Below are 22,162 nucleotides of genomic sequence, written 5' to 3'. Positions count from 1 at the left end.
TAATGTCAGAGAAGACTTCTGCTTTTAGGTCCGACAGTTGCCAAAAAATTGTTAGTAGTAAGGTGTAAACCTCGTCATGAACGCCTAATCTCGCAATGGATCCTTTCCTTGGCAACATTATTCCTCTAGAACTCTCTGTGGCTCAAATCAGTAATGCAAAAGAGAGAGAAAAGGTTGATGCCCTATCGGGGGCCCTTGAGAGGGTAAGAGTTAAGCTAAGATATATTTTGTGAAGTGGTGGCTGTCAGTATTATCTATGACTGTTGTCTCTTTTATTTATTTGTATTTAAATGTGTGTATGCAGTGTATATATTCTCAGAATGTATTTATTTTTCATTTGTTTGTTGTTTTGTTGTTGTTTTGTTTTTGTTTACTTTGTTTTGTTTTGACCCATGTGCCATTTAAGGTGTGGGAAGGGAGGGGGAATCTTTTTCAAATTAACATTGATGAAAATAGTGTGATTAACTTTTGAGGAGTACCAACTTCAACCTCTCTCATCTACAGCCACTTCAGTTGGCAATTTCCTACATTTCCTAGAATTCCATTTGACATCTTCAACAGGCTGGTTATCTGTGCAAAATTATACTCAACAGGCTGGTTATCTGTGCAAAATTATACTAACAACCCAGGATATATGATATATCTTGGGTTTTTTCCTGTGAATGGGCTTAATTTTTACAGCCCAAGCACAGTAGCATAAGCTTCCATTCAATTTTGATTGACATGTGTCGTGACACGCCCCCTTTATATGTCACCCATTTAGGCTAAATTCATTCCAGCCCAAGCTTAGTAAGCTTCCATTTAATTTTGATTGACAGGTGTCTTGACACACACCCTTCATATGCTGCCCATTTGGGCTAAATTCATTCAGCCCAAAGGCCAGTGCCTTTGACCAATCACAGCGCAGTAGCTACAGTACAGTGACCTTCGAGTAATCACAGCGCAGTAGCTACAGTACAGTGACCTTCGACCAATCACAGCACAGTAGCTACTGTACAGTGAGGCTAGTTCGTAGTAGAATGTGGAGAGCGGGAAGTGAGCAACTGTGGCAATTGCGGGCGTTAGCATGAACATGAACAAGGTGGATTATTTACTTTCTAATCAATTTTCTTTAATGTCATTGGAGGAAAAATTGGAAGTGAAGAGATTGGGGACACATCATCCAAATGACGTGGTCTCAGTGAACGGACTGGATAACGGCAAGTGTAGCTAGGAATTCACTTTTCTGTTTCCCATCTTTTTGGAGGGGACACGGCTTGGACCCAATAAGGAATTGTGGATTTGAAACATTTATCCGATAAAATTAGGAAACATGAATGCAGCACGAGCCACGTTCGATCCCGAGCTCCTGGTGCCACATGTCGAAGTATCCTTGAGCAAGATACTGAACCCCGAATTGCTCCCGGTGCCGTGCATCAGTGTGTGAATGTGTGTGAATGCATTAGCTTCTGTTCGATGGGCTTTGCCATCGCTGTGTGAATGTGTGTGAAAGGGTGAATGTGGCACGTAGTGTAAAAGCGCTTTGAGTGGTCTGAAGACTAGAAAGGCGCTATACAAGTACAGGTCCATTACCATCCATCCATTTACATTGGAAATAGTGTAAAGTTGTCATTGCTTCGTAAAGTGAACATCGCCTGTCAGCTTGATGAAGGTCACCGCTTCGCCTGTCAGCTTGATGAAGGTCACTGCACCGCTGTACAGAGACACAACGAGCTGGTAAAGAAAAACAGGCATTCACTATCACGGAATGTGGACTGTATAAAATTTTGTGGGGGACACAAGCTTGCCCTAAGGGGGTCAGATGACTCTCCCACTTCACTCCAGCGGGGCGTGTTTTGGGACCTTGTCGACCAGTTCTCTTTTTTAGAGAGTCAATTAACCGATCACCTGTCAAACACACCGGTTGCAAAGTACATATCTAAGACCAGCCAAAATGAGTTGCTAGTTGTATGTTAGCTATATATGGACAAAAACTGGCGGATGAAATATCGCAGGCATCTTTTGTGGCTGTGCAAGCTGACGAGATAACAGATGTGGCCTGTGTAAGCCAGTGTGGGATTGTGCTCAGGTACATCACTGAAGCCTCCATGGTGGTGGAAAGATTCCTCACTTTCTCCCTGTTAGTGGACAGAACTGCGGCGGGACTCGAAACACTGCTGCTGGAGAAGCTGCAGCCATATAAGTGAAGAACAAACTGATTGCACAGACGTACGATGGGGCAGCTGTAATGAGCAACGCATCATCCAGCCTACAGGCCATGTTAAAGGAAACGTTTCCTCACACACACATTGCGCACTGCTATGCCCACCAGTTAAACCTGATCATGCAACAGCCTGCTCATCTCACACACCACTCAGAATATTTTTTGCCAACATCTCAGCTTTTGCGACATTTTTCTCCAAGTCCCCAAGAGAACTGCAGTCCTGGATGAAGTGTGTGGCAGGAGGATCCAAGCGTCAGGACAGACAAGGTGGAACTTTAAAAGCCGCACCGTCCACACCGTGTTTGACCCTCAGGACACTTTGAAACAGTGTTTTTAAAAAATACGGGACAATCACTCTTGGGACAGCGTGTCAATCCAACAAGCGCACGGCCTGTCTGCACTTCTGGGGGACGTTAGCTTTATTTTATTTTTTTAATATTTTTTCCACTCTGCCCTCATGCATGTAGATATTCTCTACAGCTTTCTTAGAAACGGACCACAGAATCTCTAAAAACAAGACAGGCCCTGTAGATTTTTTCATGCTCCATATCTTAACTGAAGGATAAGCTGACCACAGACGACAATCAGCCACATCCAGATGCAGACACAGCTGCAGCCGCTGCAAGCGCTTCAACGCCGCGCAGGATACTCTGATGTGTCAGTAGCCGACATAATGGCCGAGCAGTCAAAGGCTCGCTTTGAGAAAGCCAGGCACTTGTCTGTGTATTTCGAACTAATTGACCCTGAACTCTTTCTGCTGTTTAAGAACACTTTCCCGCAGATGCAGCTGGACATTGTATGTGGACATTACCCAATGATCTGCAGAGAGAAACTGAAAGGTGAGCTGATGGTGATGTACAGCAGTGTGGAGTTTGCTGGTCCAAAGTCCGCAATGTCACTTTTGAGGATGCTGACTGAGAGCAATCTTCAGAGAACTTTTTCTGAAACACTGAAAGTAACGCAAATCGCCATCACAACCCCCATGACATCTGCAGAGTCAGAGAGGTGTTCATTTCAGTACACTGAAGAGGACAAATCCTTTCTTAGAAGTACAATGGGACAGGAGTGTTGCCGTAGAGCACTTGCTATAACAAAGTATACAATGTTGTTGCTGTAACTTGATGTGATGCTACTGTTGCTGCTGTGTGACGTATTGATGAATGTAAAGCATTTGTTAGCCCACCCACCCAAAATCACCACCAGCCGTCACTGCTAACATCCATATCCGACATACCAACCACCATACATCCGTATATTAGTTTGCATAACATGCACCATGCTATTGGTTGATGTTCACAAAATTCAGTGAGGGAGACAGGGATTGATCTGCAAGCTGAAATGCATTCTGGTCTTGGTCTGGTCTTGAGGCTGCTGTCAGTGGAGAAATATGTATTGTATATGTGATGGATTTCTTTCGGGATAAGCACTTTCACACTCTCAATTGTAGCCCGGGGCAACCTTTAGGTAAGCACACAGCTGTTTGACTCTCCATTTATGACCTAAGGCCAAAAATTCTGAAAACTACAAGGCTGAGCTCACTCTGCTCCACAGTTTGCACTGTCACAGTAACAAATACAAGAAACACTAGATCTCACCGGGCACTTGGTGTATACATGGTTAAATAAAATGTGATGTTGTTAAAAATGAATAATTTTCTCTTTTCTAACATTTAACTTAATGTATCATTTGAAATTCTACACTCAACAATTTAGACTTGCAAAACTCTTAATCATTGCCAAAATAACTGCCTGTAAAGAGCAAAAAATGGACAGAGAAATATATTACCTACATGCAAACATTTCCATTTGCAGCTGAAATCATCTAAAAAAAAAATCTAGTGTATTATGGTATAATACAGGGTTTTAAATAACAATAAGGTGTAATAAGGACATACTGTGTAACTTGACTTGTGTTGAATGCTTTATGACAGCATGCATAGTGGAAAAGTACTAACAATAAAGAAAAAGTTCCTGGATAACAGAGACTTCTGTGCTTGAGCTCCTATAAGGGCATTTTGATAAAAATGAACATACCACAGGCCTTGCCATGATAGAGTCTTACTTGTGAGATTTGTGGTCCAGGATGTTGTGGTCCAGGTCGATGTGGTTGATGAGTCTCCTGCTGTAAAGAGTGTCTTTGGTTACAGACAGCAGGCTTTGGCAGAACTTCACGCCCATCTCCTGCAGCTCCCTGGTTCCTGTCTGCAGGCCCTACACGCGAACAAAAGAAAAGAATTGTCCAAACAAAAATAAAGCTTATGCCCACATGTAAACACATGCACTCACTCAGTCACACATTTATTTGGTTGAACCGCAACAAAGTGGGCCAGCCCGATAAATATGAGTCTGTCTGAGTGAGTGAGTGACCACGGAAGCCACATCATAATGTGATAACTTTGATACAAAAGTTGTTATTTTGTTTAGTTTGTCTAAAAGTAAATAACACTGAGAAAAAAATAAAAGCAATACTTTTACTTAAGGTGTATTTTCACTTCAGACCAGAGGTTTTCATGTCATATGACCTAATGATCTCATATCAGGTCGCTCTGCTTCAAATTATGCTGTCTGCCATTCGAAACTCGTTTCGACGGCCGTCGAAAACGTTTGAAAACAAGGTAAGAAATCAAAATTGTGTTATTTTAAGAGGTTATGTGTATTTTTCATGCACATTTGTGTTTAGTGGTAGGGTGTACAACTACTTTACTGACTGTCTTTGCACATGTGTTAGCTAACACTAGCTAAACCAGGTTGTTTGCATTATTTTATTATTCATGCAGAGGGCGATGCCTTTGTTTCCTCCATTCGACAAGTGCAAAGTTAATATTGTTGCTTATGTCAGTTTGAGTAGTGCTTTTATACTATTAGAGATCCTGTGCAGTCTGTAGTGACAATTATGGATAATACTAAATGTCCCAACAAAAATATTACGATTTAATATCTCACTTTTTCATTTGTGTCAACAGGTTTGTTGTTGTTTTATGAAAAGTCCCAAAATTAACTGTGGAAATTATTTTGATATACTGTATGTTAAAAGCTAATGACATGAATGAGTGCAGAAAGAGAGAGAGAGAGGAAGAGAGGAGCTCAGTGCACCATGGGAAATCCCCCGATAGTCTAGGCCTATAGCAGCATAACTAAGGGATGGTTCAGGACTCACCTGATCCAGCCCTAACTATAAGCTTTATCAAAGAGGAATGTCTTGAGCTTAATCTTGAATGTGGTGAGGGTGTCTGCCTCCCGAACCACAACTGGAAGCTGGTTCCACAGGAGAGGAGCTTGGTAACTGAAGGCTCTGGCTCCTGTTCTACTTTTAGAGACTATAGGAACCACAAGTAGCCCAGCATTCAGAGAACGTAGTGTTCTAGTGGGGTAATAGGGTACTATGAGCTCTTTAAGATATGAAGGGGCCTGACCATGAAGAGCTTTGTAGGTGAGGAGGAGGATTTTAAATTCTATTCTACATTTTACAGGGAGCCAGTACAGAGAAGCTAGTACAGGAGAGATATGATCTCTTTTCCTAGTTCCTGTCAGTACTCGTGCTGCAACGTTTTGAATTAATTGGAGCGTCTTTATGGACTTATTGGGGCAGCCTGATAATAAAGAGTTGCAGTAATCCAGCCTAGAAGTAACAAATGCATGGATTAGTTTTTCTGCATCTGATAGGATGTGTCTAATTTTTGTAATATTATGTAAATGAAAGAAGGCAGTCCTGGAGGTTTGCTTAATGTGGGAATTAAATGACATGTCCTGATCAAACATAACTCCAAGATTCCTGACAGTGGCAAGGTAATGCCATCTAGAGTAGCTATATCTTTAGACACTAACTTCACTTCTTCCCTGGAGTTCTTGTGCTTTCTCTTCTCGCAGGTTCTTATCGATCCTAGTGGAGCCTCTTGCCATGGTCCTGCTAGATTGCCATTGCCAGTACTGTTGTTGCTGTGCACCTGTCTGTCTGTCTGTCTCTCACTCTCTCTCTCTCTGTCTCTCTCTCTCTCTCTCTCTCTCTCTCTCTCACCCCAACTGGTCGAGACAGACGACCACCCACCTAGAGCTGAAGGATCTGTCCTAGGTTTCTGCCTTTTAACAGGCAGTTTTTCCTTGCCCTTGTCGCCAAGTGCTTGCTCATGGTGGTACTGTTGGGTCTCTGTAATTAATGTTTTAAAGAGTTCGGTCTAGACCTGCTCTATTTGAAAAGTGTCCTGAAATAACTTGTGTTATGAATTGGCGCTATACAAATAAAATTGAATTGAATTGAATTGAATTGAATAGACAGTGAGTCTCTGAGGTTTTTTGGGCCAAGTACAAGAATTTTGTTTTTTTCTGAGTTTAACATCAGAAAATTGCAGCTCATCCAGGATTTTATATCCTTAAGACATGTTTGTAATTTAGATAATTGATTAATTTCATCGGGCTTGATCAATAGATATAACTGCATATCATCTGCATAGCAATGAAAGTTAATGGAGTGATTCCTAATAATGTTGCCTAAAGGGAGCATATATAAAGTAAATAGTATTGGTCCAAGTACAGAACCTTGTGGCACTCCATGACTAGTATTGTAGTAGTAGTATTTATTGAAGATTCATCGTTAACATGTACAAACTGCGAACAATCTGATAAGTATGACTTAAAATCGGTCTATAGTTGGCTAAAACCCCTGGGTCAAGAGTGGGCTTTTTAAGAAGGGTTTTAATTACCGCTACTTTAAAGGACTGTGGTACATATCCTGATAATAAAGAAATATTAATCATATCTAGTAAAGAAGTGCCAATTAAGGGAACAACTTCTTTAAGCAGCCTAGTTGGGAAGGGGTCTAATAGACAGGATTATGGCTTCGATGAAGAAATTATTGAAGTTAACTGATGATAGCAGAAAAACATTCTAAATATATATCTGAGTTTACATTAGTTAAAGTTCCTAAACTTGGAGAGCCAGTGATACCTGTTGAGGGCATTTGGTGACTAATTTTCTCTCTAATAGTAATAATTTTATTATAAAAGAAGCTCATGAAGTCATTGTTACTTAAGTTTATGGGGATATGTGGCTCAATAGAGCTGTGACTCTCTGTCAGCCTGGCTACAGTGCTGAAGAGGAACCTGGGGTTGTTCTTATTTTCTTCTATTAGTGTTGAGTAACAGGCTTCTCTGGCATTACGGAGGGCCTTTCTATAAGTTTTAAGATTATCTTTCCAAATTGAGCGACATTCTAATAATTTGGAAGAGTGCCATTTCCTTTCCGATTTCCTTGTTTTTTGCTTCAATTTGGTGGTTGTACCTAAGTGCTAGTCTCTTATGTTTTTTAGAATTTCCTTTTTATAGGAGCGATAGAGTCTAATGTTGATCGTAGTGAGCCCGCAGCACTATTAACAGTCCTTCCAAAAAAAAGCTTTTATGTGATTGTTGCGGGCAAAAATCCTTGATGATGCAGCACGTTTTCTTAAAAAATGCGATGGAATATGCAGATATTTATGAAATAAAACCCCAACACCCTGTTCTCACTAGGCTACTACCTTAATGTAAAGAGTCATTTCTTATTACTTCCTATGATAAGCAAGCATACTAAATCACAGAAAGTGCTGGGAATATTTAAGTTATCATATTATTTTATTTCAGACCTTAATAAACACATGGCTCAAACTTACAAAACATTGATGAGTCAAACAAGTTCTGTAGCTTTACAAAAGGAATATGCTACCACTTCTGTAAAAATGAATAAATAAAATATAAAAAAATTAAATGTGTGCTTCCTGTTTTACAGAGGTAGCTATACAAAACAGACATCTTCTGTTAAAATAAGTGCTTCCAATGCACAAAGTGCAATCTCTTACTGTAACATAAATTTACATACTACTAATATACTTACAACTGTAAGGTTTTTGAAACTAGTATGATTTAACCCACTGGTAACAAAACAGTACAATCTTACAACTCTAAAGTTGCATCAACTCCTGAATGAAACTACAACAGTCCACTGTGTAAATGAAAACTATAACTGCGTAGCCTCTAACACTGGCCAATCATTCGCCATCCTCATCCTCCATCCCCTCTCCCTGAACGTCCATCTCCTCCTCCTCCTCCTCCTCCTCCATCTCCTCCTTCTCAAATGCTCCACTGCGGACTCGTTGGTTGTGGTAAAGGAAGACCAAGGCTTTGAGGTTTTGGTTGTTCACGTCGCGTAATTATGTCACTTCATAATGTTCCCATAGCAACAGGGGAAAATGGCTGCTTTTATGTGAAGTAAACGCAATATATTTCAACTTTCTGCTGAGATATATGTGACTTTTTTGCAACGAAAATGCGGTGATTATGAAAACATGCGAGCCCCGCATATTTTGCATGGAAATCGTCAATTTATGCAGCGACGTAGTGCGACGTATTCGAAAAAATGCGGCCCCCGCATAAATATGCTGACTTTGGCTGATTATGCATTGAATTATGCAATTGCATAATCGCGTTTTTCTGGAGGGACTGTATTAACAAGATTATCAATTTCGGAGGGACTGACGTTGTTATAGGACAAGACTCTACAATCTATTTTTAAAGCTGAGGTTTCTGCCTGCCCCCTTTTTATTCATTTCCGTTTATTTTCAGTTTAATCAAAGGAAGGGAGTAAACACTGGGCAATGAACCACTCATACATTTCATATTTGGCAGTACATTATGTGTCATTTGAGATATATTTCTCACATTTACCAGTTTTCTCAAGGTCCAGACAGTCTGCCTTTCTTGACAGTGGAAAAATTATTTGTTTGAATTGACTTTAATAATTTAATATAATTTAAGTGTAATAATTATTGCTGACAACAACTAGAAACATGTCCTGATGATCACCTCCCAAAATAGTAATGAATCACTTTCAGCACGAGCATTCTGTGCTGCTCGGATTGTTTCATGTCCTTCAATACCACTACTTCTACGCTTCTGCTAAATGTGTGCTGGTCAGCTCCACAGTGGGAAATTCTGCTTTTTAGACATTTTTGTGAATAAAACCTGCCCACAAATAAAGCAGGTGACCTTGGTAGATTACAGTAAGGATGCTGAGTATGCTCCTCATGAATAGGTGCCCAGCAATCATCATTGCTTATCTATATGACGAACAAAACTATGAAAATAAATGTTATTTGTTTGTTTTTTATGTAGACTAGAAAACAATTTGTTAAAGCTTGCCACTAACTATTTGTTTTTAAAGAAAACCATGACAGAGATGGGTTTGCCTTTTCAAGAGCATTTATAGCATTGTTTCTGGGGGGGACAATTGGAATCACTCTCATTAATCATAAAATAATGAATATGATTTAGTACTCATTGACCACTCAGTATCATGCGCCACTTTACTTAAGGGGCCACTAAAACATTAACTAATGTTTAAGTAATTAGTAATGAATGAGTGGTTACTAGTTTTGTGCCATTCATTGGCAGGTTGAGATGAAGAGGTCAGTATGATGGTTTCATAGATATTCATGAACTAATCATTAACTAATGTTTAATTAATATAGGATGTTAGTCTGTTCTCTAGTAACTTCTCATTATCTACTATAGAGTCCTCGGTTAGGAATTATTCTAAAAAACATTTGTTTCTTAATTCATTAACTAATCATTACCCTCTCATAAAAAAATTGGTTAGGAGGTAATCATTAACTAAAGGTTGACTAGCAGTTACTTTCTCATTTGTTCCTCATTTGTTGCCATGTTGCTCAAAATGTTGTGTTCTTTATTGTAAAGTGTTACCGTACCATACCCCCATAATTTGTCTTCTACTGTGATTACTGATTTTGCTTAAATCTTACCAGAGAGAACACACCACTCTGCTGCCTGTGTTAATTGTTCCGTATCCATTGCTTAATTTTTTTAGTATTAGAGTATTATATTTTACTAAGAGTGTATATTGTATTTTTATATACGTGTTATATGTATTTTACAAAAAAAAAAATTGGGGGGGTGAGAAAGACGGCGAAAGAGCAGGAAAGGTTTACATATGCAGCATGAATTTAGACATCCCTCCTGTTTGCCTTGGAAATCTGTGTGTGTGTCAGTGCTACTGACTCAAATTAGTTACATCAATACAGCTAAATGTTCCCTCCCCTGATTTTCTCGGTTCTTGTTTAATTTGATTAAATGTAGAATTACATCCATGAGTTGAATGTTGACTTCTTCTAGAAACACAGAACACATACAGATTGTGTCACCCACAGCTTTCTGAAAATAGATATTCTAAAGCCTGCTTGTAGGTCTACAGCTCACTACTCTTTTAGTGAGTCAGAAAGTCCCAATTTGGGAAAAGTGTGTGTAGCCCGGGTAGAGTTGAGGAGGGAGGAGCAAGTGGGACCTGTCTATCTGTAGGAACCTAAAAACACTTCACCAACTACATTCCAAGATACACTCCTCTTTAGGCTTTTCTTAAAAAGTCCTCATACCTAAATGACTATGGGTCATTTGTCAGTGCCTTTCAAAATTAGTCACATGACAGATCAAACAACAATTCATATGGCTGTTTCTGGTCTGGTTAAGTTTAGGCAACTAACATGGTAGGAGAAGACTGGTCAATTTTAATATCAGCTGTTGACTGTTGGTTGAGATAGGATGTAAATTACAATCAAGTCTGTCAACAATAAGTATTGATAAGTCGGCAAGTATTTATTCCGTGTTTTGAACAACAAGACGATGATGATGATGTTATACTGGGTATGACTAAATGTTCAGTCTCCTTGCTGGTTATTCTGACACATTCAGAATCATTACCGCTTTTTCTGTAGACTAGACGTGTATCAGAAGGTAACGATCAGGAATATTGGGAGGTCATCACTGACTTTACACCAAGAGGGACAGAAAAAATCTCAACAGAATAGTTAAGAGGGCTGGTTCTGTCCTGGACTGCCCTCTAGACTCCATAGAGGAGGTGGGTGGGAGGAGGATGATAGACAAGCTGATGTCAATCATGGACAACACGCTCATCCCCTGCATTAAACTGTGAGGTCTCTAAGCAGCTCTTTTAGCAAGACTGCTGCACCCACAGTGTAAGAAGAAGTGCTACCATAGGTGTTTCATTGCAACAGCTGTCAGACTCTATAACTCAGTAACCACATAATGTAGCACCGTTTGTCTCTGTACAATTTGTCAACACTGTATATAAAAATCTCTATACAATTAAAGCTGCAAGCAGCAGCCAGCCCGCATCGCCCCACGCCCAAGCCCTCATCGCCGGAAGCCGAGGGAGACTCGCTCTACGCTCTACGTCGTCATGCATTTCAGACACCGTGCAAAACACTTCTGCGTTCATAGTGAGACTCTTCATTGCGAAACGTGGAACTTCAGCGCCATGCCACGGACATGCCGTTTGACGCACAGTAAATATTTGATTAACTTTTGCTCACCAATGTGTCTAGATTGAGTGATCGAATTTGAAGTCCATCCAATCAACTTTTAATCAGCAATGTTTTTTGACTGTACTGATCAATTTTGAAGCAGATCCGATAAATTCCCTAGGAGGATCACAGAATATGACAAAAAAAAATCAAAATGGCTGACTTTGATGCCACGCCCTTTAATGTACAGTAGCACAACTTTTAATCAGCACCATTTTTTGCTGAGAAATAAACTCAAAATAACCAGCTTCTCTCGTTGCGGTGTAGCAAACAACACACCCAAAACAAAAATTTTAAGTTTTTAAAGTTAGTCAGTCAGTCAGAGTCGAACTTTGCTCCACTGGAACCGGCCTCTCCCGACTCCTGAGACAACTTATCTGACAAGGAAATAAACACATCCAACAGGCAATTGTGCCGACTGAACTCCAGCGACGAGGATTTAATACACAAGACGGCTATATCGCGGACTTCAAAACACGCTTAATGCCGCTGTCACACTTCTCCTCCACGGACTCTCCTTCTAACTCTTTTTCCCTCGTTCACCGGTGACTTGCACTCATCCAAATGCCCTTCCTGGAGGACGGATTCAAACTGCGCGGGGATCGGTGGATTATTTCCATTGGAGTAGGAGATGAATGTGGGTGGATGACGGAGAAAGCCATGAATGGAGGTGTGTTTTAATGGAAAGGTGTGTAGCAATGTGATTCTGACTTTGCAGGCGCTACAACTGTACCGACCAATTTTGAAGTAGATCCGATAAATTCCCTAGAAGGAGTTCATTCAAATTGAAGATATGTTATGTTTTATATCCGTCATGTGACCAATGATTAAAACATATATGCTTGATTAAGTTGATTAAAGTTGCATTAGCAAATAAGGATGATTGAGCACCATGTAATAAATAGAAGGCTGATATATTGCATGAACTCTGTACTGAGAAACAGGATGGATAAACAGCAAACTAACAGCAACGATTAGGGTCACACTAATCACAGTTTCTCCCTGCAGCCGTACAACAGGATCTTGAGCGCCACATAATCATGCAAAACAACTCCGTATTGTGAAATGAACAAGTCGTCAGTTACATGTGAAGATTAGATAGTGTTAATCAGTCTGTTGCAGAGAACAGAGAGTGTTAGTCAATCTGTAGCAAAGAACAGGCGTATTGTCTGTTTGTATGTATGTCTATCTGCATAAAATAAAGTTTCACATTACACCCGGAGGTGTCAGCATGACTTTTGGAGTCAGATACCACGAGGAGGGAAGGCACCTGCAGCTGATGGGAAGAAGACGACGCCTTAATGTGACGTTTCTCACGGATGTACTATAAAACACTGGGTCAGGGAGAGATAGAGAGTCGGACTTCGTGAACTGACACACACTTTGTTGCTTGTCAGGGATACTATAGTTTGGACCCAGAGCTCTGTAAACTTTGCACATTCTACTGGTGTTAAGAATAAAGCTGATTATTGAGTAAACTAAATCTTCTCCTATTGCTTCATTAAAAGAACACACAAGGATAAGGCTTTAAAGAGATAACTTTCCTCAACAACACATACAATACATAACATACGCAAAAAAATGCGGAAAATCACCATAAATTTCACCATGCCCGAATTTGACGGCACGCCACGGACACACCGTTAAATTTACAGTCACAAATAGCACAGCTTTTAATCAGCAATGTTGTTGGACTGTGCTGACCAATTTTGAAGCAGATCCGATAAATTCCCTAAGAGGAGTTCGTTCAAATACAAGGCGAAAAAAAAAACTTTGACAGAAAGCAATGGACACGCCCTTCAACGTACAGTCACAAATAGCACAACTTTTAATCAGCAATGTTTTTTGACTGTACTGACCAATTTTGAAGCAGATCCTCCCTAGGAGGAGTTTGTTCAAATACAAGGCGAAAAGTTCGCTGAAAGTGAAAATTAAAATCAAAATGGCCGACTTTCCAGTGGGGTTTGGGGTATGGGTCCAAGAGGCTTTTCTGTAGGTCTCGGCATGTTACACGTGCCTACCGAGTTTCATACATACTGGTGATACGCTGGGGCTGCTTTGTTGGAATACTGTATCATTATGCATGATGCCTAAGGAAGACATGGGAAACTATGGACCCAAGCTTGGTGTCAATCAGACATACCAATGTGGAGGAATGCTCACTTCCTGTTTTAACCAAAAATCTACAGGAAGTGCTAATTTTATAGCGTGCTTATTTTTTTAAATATCTCCGCCCTTTTTTTTTTACCTGTAACTCTCATCATACTGTTATTAACATTAGGCTGTACTTATTCTCTTCTTTTGCACTTACACCATAAAGTGCTGAAGGCTCTTTATAGTTCTAGTTTTATGTGTTCTGTAAGTAAAGGTTAGAATGGTGACTGGAGGCTCAGTGATCAACCCGGGACTTAATTACACTCAAAACAGTGAGCAAGAGAGATGGATACGAAGTTACTTTACCCTAGTCAATCTGTTGTTGTTTTTTACATTTCCTACAGTGGCCTTCTGCTTGAATGTCAGTTTCCTGACTTTAATAACTCACAGCAGGACTAGTCTAGTGCAATAGGATGCAAGCAGCCAGTAACACTTATCAAATAGGCACTGTGTGTTCTATCACCTTCATCAGGCTCCCTACGTGCATCATCTTGCCCACCCATGTTCCTGTCGCCAGTTCACCACTTTTCCTTACTTGGACCACTTTTGACAGTGACTGACCACTGCAAACTGGGAACCCCACAAGAGCTGCAGTTTTGGAAATGCTCTGACCCAGTCATCTAGCCATCACAATTTGACCCTTGTCAAAGTTGCTCAAATCCTTACACTACCCATTTTTACTGCTTCTAACACATCAACTTTGAGGACAAAATATTCACTTGCTGCCAACCCACTGACAGGTGCCATGGTATTGAGATAATCAGTGTTATTCACTTTGCCTGTCAGTGGTCATAATGTTATGGCTGATTGGTGTATCTTTAAAGAATTTTCTCAAAATTATTTTTTTCCCATACTATGAGCCAGAAGTCTCCAATTAATTAGCACTTATATAGTATAATATAAACCTAGCCTTGTAGTTCCATTACTATTTATATTCTGAAGGGTTTTACGGGGGGGTTTGTTCATATATCATTCATAGTCTGATTTATATCACATTTTATTCTTAAAAACATGGCAAAAATGTATTTCTTTATGGCTACTAGCACTCTTTTCTCGAAACACAACATGAAAACGCCAGGATGGTTATCTCAATAGGCCCTGACAACAGCCATGACAACCCTCAGAAAGAAGGGTGACCGATCATGGCCTGAGTCATCTTTTTTCACACTTTGCCTGCTGATAGGCCCTCCAGAGTCCCAAATGTACATAATCAAATGATTAAAAAATTGGTTTTGCGTAATATGTCCCCTTTAAAAAAAAGTACAGTAAAAACACAAAACACTATAAAAAACACTAAAGAGATCCACAAAGTTAAGAGCTGTTGTGACTAGCTGCCACTCATGCAGCGCTAACATTCTAGAATTGTTGACATCACACAGGAGCTGAATGTACTGAACAAGAATATACAGGGCCAGGTGCAGCTTGTCAGTGCTGCCTATGACAAGTCAGAGCATTCTCCACAAAACTTGTGTTATGGAAAGCCCAGCTCTCTCAGACAAACCTCTGCCATGCAAGGCACTCATGGATGCGGGCACACCATTCAGTGGTGAGAAGTATGCTGATGCCATTGTAAAGCTACAGGAGGAATTTGATCACAGGTTTGCAGACTTCAAGATACAGAGCCACTTTTAAAATTTTTGCTGACCCCTTCTCCTTCGATGTGCAAGATGCCCCTCCTGTGCTTCAAATGGAGCTAATTGACCTGCAGTGCAATTCTGAACCCAAAGCCAAGTTCAGGGAGGTGAGTGGAAAAGCAGACAAGCTTGGACAATTTTTGATAGAATTGCCCCCCACCTTCCCTGAGCTTTTCAGGATGTTCAAGCAGACCATGTGCCTTTTTGGGAGCACATATCTGTGTGAAAAGCTCTTCTCCACCATGAACTTTAATAAGTCAAAGTACAGGTCCAGACTTACTGATGAGCATCTTCAAGCCATACTGAGGGTCTCAATTGCTTCCTCCCTCAAGCCAAATGTGGCTCAGCTGTGTAAGAGGAAGCGCTGCCAGATCTCTTGCAATAAGGACTAGGTAAGAGAGGCCTATGTCCTGAAGAACCATTCATGTTCTGAACTGTTATTAATAAAGATTGAGAAGATTGGAACAGTTGTACTTTTTTTTTTTTGGAATACTTGAAACTCTTTTTTTGTGGAATACTTGATGCAGCCCAGCCTCACCCAGACTCTACCTCCCAGGTAAGTTGAGTTTGAGACCCCTGGCTTAGATGCATTTGGGCCATAGACTGTCTGTGCTAGCTGTACCAGGGGAGGTCTCTCTATCTACATCAAAATCCATAAATGCCCTTAAAGGATTCACTGCAATCATGGGTCCAATTAAGCTCTTTTGGGACAAATGTTGTTGGTGCCTGCAAGGAACTTAGAATAATACCGTAAAATGCCCAACTTTAGTCCTACCTCAAGGACCAGGGCTGTACTTGGGACTTCAATAGGCCACACTCTTCCCACATGGGAGGGGTGTGGGAAAGAATGATAGGGGTTGCTCAAAGATGCCATGTTGCTTTAGGTGCACTCCCCTAGTCTCTCACATGAAGTTCTCATCACACTGATAGCAGATAGTAGCTGCCCTAATGAATGCTCAGCCAATAGTTCCTGTGTCATCAGATCCAGACATGCCAACTGTACTCACTCCAGCTATGCTTTTAACCTAGAAGATAGAATCTGTGTCAGCTCCCTCAGAAGACCTGAACCATAAAGAGCTCTACCGGAATCAGTAGAAGCAATTCCATTCCATATCCTTCCGTCTTTCTTATGTTTGTATTTACATGCTCCCTATGTCTGTTTGATTGGGTATGGTTATGCATGTACATATTTATATGTATATATGCATACATATGTTTGTGTGTTTTTATTTGTTGTTTGTAAAGCACTTTGTAACTCTGTGTAAAAAAAGTAATATATAAATAAAGCATTACTTGTGTTTACCTGTGTGCTGCCCCCTTTAAGGGAGTGGCCAGAATGTTGACTGTGATTATTTTGCACTGAAAAAGACTTGAAGCAAAGCTGTTTTTTTCCCCTTATTATCTTTTATTGTTTTATTGTTGATGTTGTGATTTTTATTAAATAGCATGTTTAGCTATCTGCCAAGCTAGCCATCCTGACTACATCCTAGTAGGGACAGAATACAATATAAAATTCCAAATGTCACACACCAGACTTAGAGATTTAACTAGTATTTCCACAAATACAGCCTTGTGCCAAATGAATACACCTACAGTTCCAAATGTATTGTCTCTATACCCAGTATTCACAATTCAGGAGCAGAAAACACTTTGTTTTAAGCTCTATTACTTATCAGACATGAGCACCACATGTCAAAAGTCGGACACAACACGACATTAGGTCTCATTGAGTGGCACTGTTTGCAAATCAGATGAACTGTGGTCATTACATCTGTAGTCTCAGTAAATACCCACACAAAAAAATTTAAATTAAAATAAAATTTGAACCCCTGATGGTCAGTGGAACAAACTGGAGTTATATCCCTAATACTGCACAAATTGAATTCCACTCAAAACAACTGGCTCATTATCTCAACGATACATTTTTGAGTCAGGTTTATTTCATGGCAATAGGGTGACTACATTTTTTGTTATGTTAACTTATTAAGATATGATCTTATTGTAGTGTACTGTATTCTGTTACTTTACAAGGTACAAGGTAAACACTTTTATCGTATTCTTAGTCTTATTCATTTATCACATCATATAGTAACGTGTGCTGTTTTAGCTAGAGTTGATGATATATTTTTAATATATCAGTATAATGTTATAGAGACTGTCAGTCTATGCGTCTAGAATAAAATGAACACATACAGCTACAGCATTATCACCAATTTACTGCACAGAAACTAGAGGTCCGAGCTTCTTTTAGCTACCAGTGGACCTCATAGTGTCGCAAGTGTCTTTAGGCATATTTCACACAATCACACAGACCTTGTATATTCCCTGGTCACAACCGTTGAAGGTACTCTCCATGGTATAACTTCTCAGCACGCCCATTTCTCTCCAGACAACCACCCTTGCGGTGGCAGAGCGAGATTTCTCCACCTGACAAGTTCAAATCAGACATTAATCTGGAGGTGAAATTGGAAACAGATCAAATATGATTTGGTTTTAATATCACATTATTCTTTATTGTGACTTTACAAGTTAAAGCTGCCATAGGTAGCTTTACTAAAAATAACTTTTTGTAATATTTTCCAAAACTTTCACTATATTCTGCCAGTAGTGCATGAGACAGAACATTTGTGAAAAAAAGCTGAGAAAGATGGTTGATTGTTGAGTCTCATTCCTAGAGGGTTTGGGTTGGTGGTTTAAAGATAGTTGATTGTTGAGTCTTCCAAAGAATTGTATTTGACCTTGGAATGAGACTCAATAATCAACCATCTTTCTTGGCTCAGATAGGTTTATTTTCAGGTGCATTGAATTCTTGCAAATGCCACTAGGAGCAAAGGAGAAAGTTATAGCTAATATGACAAAAAGTTTACTTTATAAAAGTTACCTATTGTAGCTTTAAACCCTTATAATATCAATAATATTTACAACACAAACACTGGAGAGAAAAAAAAGACACACTAAATAATAAAATGATTACAATGTAATCAGGAGGAGAATAATATTGACAATCCATAAAACTACAATAATAACATAGATACTGGTTACAATAATGGTCAAAGGAAATAATTTAGACAAATGTGGGATAATGATTTAAATAATAAAAAATACAAAAAAACCTTAACTGTTAATTAATATTACCAAATAGTTGCAGCTGTTGAAAGAAAAGGCTGGTGCAATGCGATCCAAGGTCTTTGGAATGGTCTAGAGCAAGAAAGATAGATAGAGAAAGAAGAGGCAAAGAGAGAAACATTGACAATCAAAAGCAGAAAGACTGGCAGACATTTGCTTGGTGGTTTCTATGGTTTAACTGCTACCAATTGGACATAAAGACCACGTCGCATTTTAAACTGAAGTGGCTGGCACACACTCGCATATGGCCGATTTGGCTGTCTGTGTGTGTTTCTTACCCTATATCCAGGGTCCTCCCTCAATCGTACAGTGTCAACAGCAGAGCCCGACTGCCAGAGTGTCTCCTTAACACTGCAGCCATACAAGAACACATTCTTCTTTCTAGAGTGGCCGTGGTAGTCACAGAAGACCTGGAACATGCAACACGGAGAGACACAGAGATTTGTAGGGCTGCATTTAACATCCACACAAACAAAACAATTAACTAATAATGCTTTCTTATTGTATGTTATATTCAGTTACTTGACCTGTTAGTGTTATTGACAATATTGTATAGATAAACTTGTTTCAACAATGAATTGCATTTATATATATATATATATATATATGAAGTACAGACAATAATCAATAACAAAACACTCGCAGAACCTTTTTAGACTGAAAAGGTTCCTCCACAGTGGCAATGGGGAGGGACCCCAAAAGGTTTCTCAAGGCTCATCTACTTCTGAGTGTGATCATTTTGGTGCCTCCAATAAAATCATAACTGATAAACACCATGACCTGGGCCATGATAATAAAACCCAAGTTATAATAAACCATAGTTTGCCTTCAAGATTAGGGAAAGGTTGTAGTTATGATATAAAGATACCAATATTGATGTCTGTATGAAACAAGATGTACACACCCTTATTAAAATCTACCCATGCCTCCTGTTCTGTTTTGGAACAGATGACTAGTGCTGTTGTACTGTACTGTGGGATAGTTTTTGGCACACATTGTGCTTGAAGGTGCAATTTTTTGCCTGACATCAGCCAGACATATATGCTCATGCAGAGCACATTTACACCTTTCAGCTTTGTGTCTGGCTGAATAATGGTAAATGGTAAATGGCCTGTACTTATACTACACTACACTACATGCCGCACTCACCTCATTCACACACATTCATACACTGATGGCAGTGGCTGTCATGCAAGGTGCCAACTGCTCACCAGAACGGAAACTAATCATTCACACACTCAGACAATTGGGGTTCAGTGTCTTGCTTAAGGACACTTTGGCATGCAGCGATATGAGCCGGGGATCGAAACGCCAAACTTCTGATTAGTGGATGACCCGCTCTACCTCTGAGCCACAGCCTCAGTTATCGGCTGCAGGTATAGTGAGGGAAGATGTAAATAATAGGGCATTCATTGTATTAATTATGCTCCCATTGATTTAAACTATTCAAATTGTTCATTGCTGCAGCTGGAATCTAATTTATTCTGTGTTTTAAAGGAAATCAGGAAACAACATCAGAGTGATTGCTGGAATAGGCTCAGATTATAATTAAATGGAAAGAAAGAAACGGACTGGGTCTGACTTTTAGACTTTTAGTCTTGTTTTTACTAAATTATGAGTGTTCCAATGTGTAAACATTTAACAGTAGCTCATTATTTCTGCTCAGCTCTTACAGTAAAAGTGAATGCACTCAAATACTGGTGTATTGTCAGGCAGGAAAATGAACAAATAAATGACAGAAATAATGCTTCATTGTAAGTCTTTGACCTGTATACCACTAAATCAAAAGGGCAGTTCCAGACTCAATGCCTCTAAGACTAAGGAGCTGGTCATTGCTTTCCATCAATGACATAGACAGTTCATTCAACCAGTACAGTGAAATCATCTTCTCCAAATGTCAGCAATGCCTCTTCTTCTTAAGGGAAACTGTGAACTTCCAATTCACAAAACTGTCTTATTAGCTTTTTATAGGTGCTTCATCAAATCCATCATCACCTTCAATATAACAAGATCTCTCTGAACAAGATCATCAGAATGAGCAGCATAATCATTGTTCTGGACGTGGAACCATACATATACTATTTTATTTATGGACATTACTAGGCATACCTAGTCTTACTGGTGGCATTTTATATATATATATATATATATATATATATATATATAATATTTAAATATTTTACAATATTTACTGGTGGCCTTTTGAATATTTTAAGTATTTTAAAAACCAACATTTTAAACATGTTAAATTTCACTTGTATATATATTGCTTACTCCTTGTTTGTTGACTGTCTGGTTATGTGATGTGTTTGCATTGATACCTTTAAGTTCCTAAGGGATAAATAAAGTTATTTGGAATTATTCTATTAATATATATATATACACAATTATTTATTACAGGTGAAGGTACATTGTAGTGCTGAACACTCTTGTAGGTCCGCATTTGCAGTGAGATGCTGCTGGTTTTGTCTTGTTGTTGTGCTGTGGCTCAGATGTAGAGCAGGTCATCCTCCAATCGGAAGGTTCAATCCCCGGCTCCTCTCGCTACATGTCGAAGTGTCCTTGAGCAAGACACTGAACCCCAGATTGCTCCCAATGCTGTGCGTGATCGGTGTGTGAATGTGTGTGAATGCTTAGTTTCTGTTTTAGTGAGCAGTTGGCACCTTGCATGACAGCCACTGCCATCAGTGTATGAATGTGTGGGAATGGGGTGAGTATGGCATGTAGTGCTTTGAGTGGCCAAAAGACTAGAAAGGCACTATATAAGTACAGTCAATTTACCATTTACCATCTTGTTCCACTAATCAACACATAATAATAATAATAATAATAATAATAGTTACAAAGTGCTTCACAAAAAATAAAATAAAACTCAGGTCCCAAAGTCATCAAGTTTAAAAGAAAATTTCAATCAGATAAAACAACAACATTTATGATTAAAGGAAATAAAATTAGGAAAAGGCTAAGGATGTTTTAAGAAGGGACTTCAGCCGGCCTGATATGCCTCAGGCACCTGACTGCAAATGCTTTGTCCCTCTCTGGATAGAAAAAATAGACTAAAGACCTCTGCCCGAGGCTTTCAAAGTATGAGCTGGCCTGTGCGGTACTAAAAGTTTGGGGATATAGCAGTGGGGAAGGCAAGGAAGACCTCTAAAAGTCAACTCCAAAACATACTGGGAGCCAATGTAAAGAAGCTAAAACTGGACTGTTTTATTTGTACGGTAAAATGCTTGATGTTTTTTTTGTTCTCTACAGTCTGAAGTTGATCAATACATTTTTGGTGCAGGCAGGTAATAAGATGTAATGAGATTAAGGCATGTAAAATGGTCCCTGTGTCCTGTTATAATGTTAATAGATATCATATCTTTGAATATTTTAATTATATTATTAGATTTTAAAAACATGATACCCAAGCTTTGTGGTGTTCTGCTCAAAAATTACTGTCCAACCAGACTGACCAACAGAATTGACACATGGTGAGAGCCAATGACAAGGATCTCTGTTTTGTTTGAGTTTAGCAGAAATAAATTATTTAACATCTAGTTGTTTATGTCACAAAGGTAGTTATTCAGCAAACTCAGCATTCCAGGGTCTGTGGATCTAACAGGCAAGTACAACTGTGTATAATCAGCATAAAAATGAAAAGAGATTATGTCTATGAATAATGTGCCCAAGGGGAAGCATG

At 39.4% G+C, this 22,162-nt stretch overlaps 1 protein-coding gene across 2 annotated transcripts in view; it reads right to left on the bottom strand.

Annotated features, from left to right (window-relative positions):
• The window catches only part of LOC127353683 (cytosolic carboxypeptidase 4), a 194,130-nt gene that overhangs the window by 23,043 nt on the left and 148,925 nt on the right, over positions 1-22,162 (bottom strand). For both annotated transcript variants that reach the window (XM_051383150.1, XM_051383151.1), the window contains 4 exons: positions 18,756-18,887; positions 18,487-18,549; positions 17,665-17,778; positions 4,265-4,413 (listed from right to left, as the gene is read on the bottom strand). In XM_051383150.1, coding sequence (XP_051239110.1) covers positions 4,265-4,413; positions 17,665-17,778; positions 18,487-18,549; positions 18,756-18,887 — 458 coding nt within the window. The remainder of the gene's footprint in view (positions 1-4,264; positions 4,414-17,664; positions 17,779-18,486; positions 18,550-18,755; positions 18,888-22,162) is intronic.

This window comes from Dicentrarchus labrax, unplaced genomic scaffold (genome assembly GCF_905237075.1).
Source record: "Dicentrarchus labrax unplaced genomic scaffold, dlabrax2021, whole genome shotgun sequence".
Classification (NCBI taxonomy): domain Eukaryota; kingdom Metazoa; phylum Chordata; class Actinopteri; family Moronidae; genus Dicentrarchus; species Dicentrarchus labrax.
Note: the sequence above shows the minus strand (reverse complement) of the source record. Positions and strands in the feature narration are given on the sequence as shown.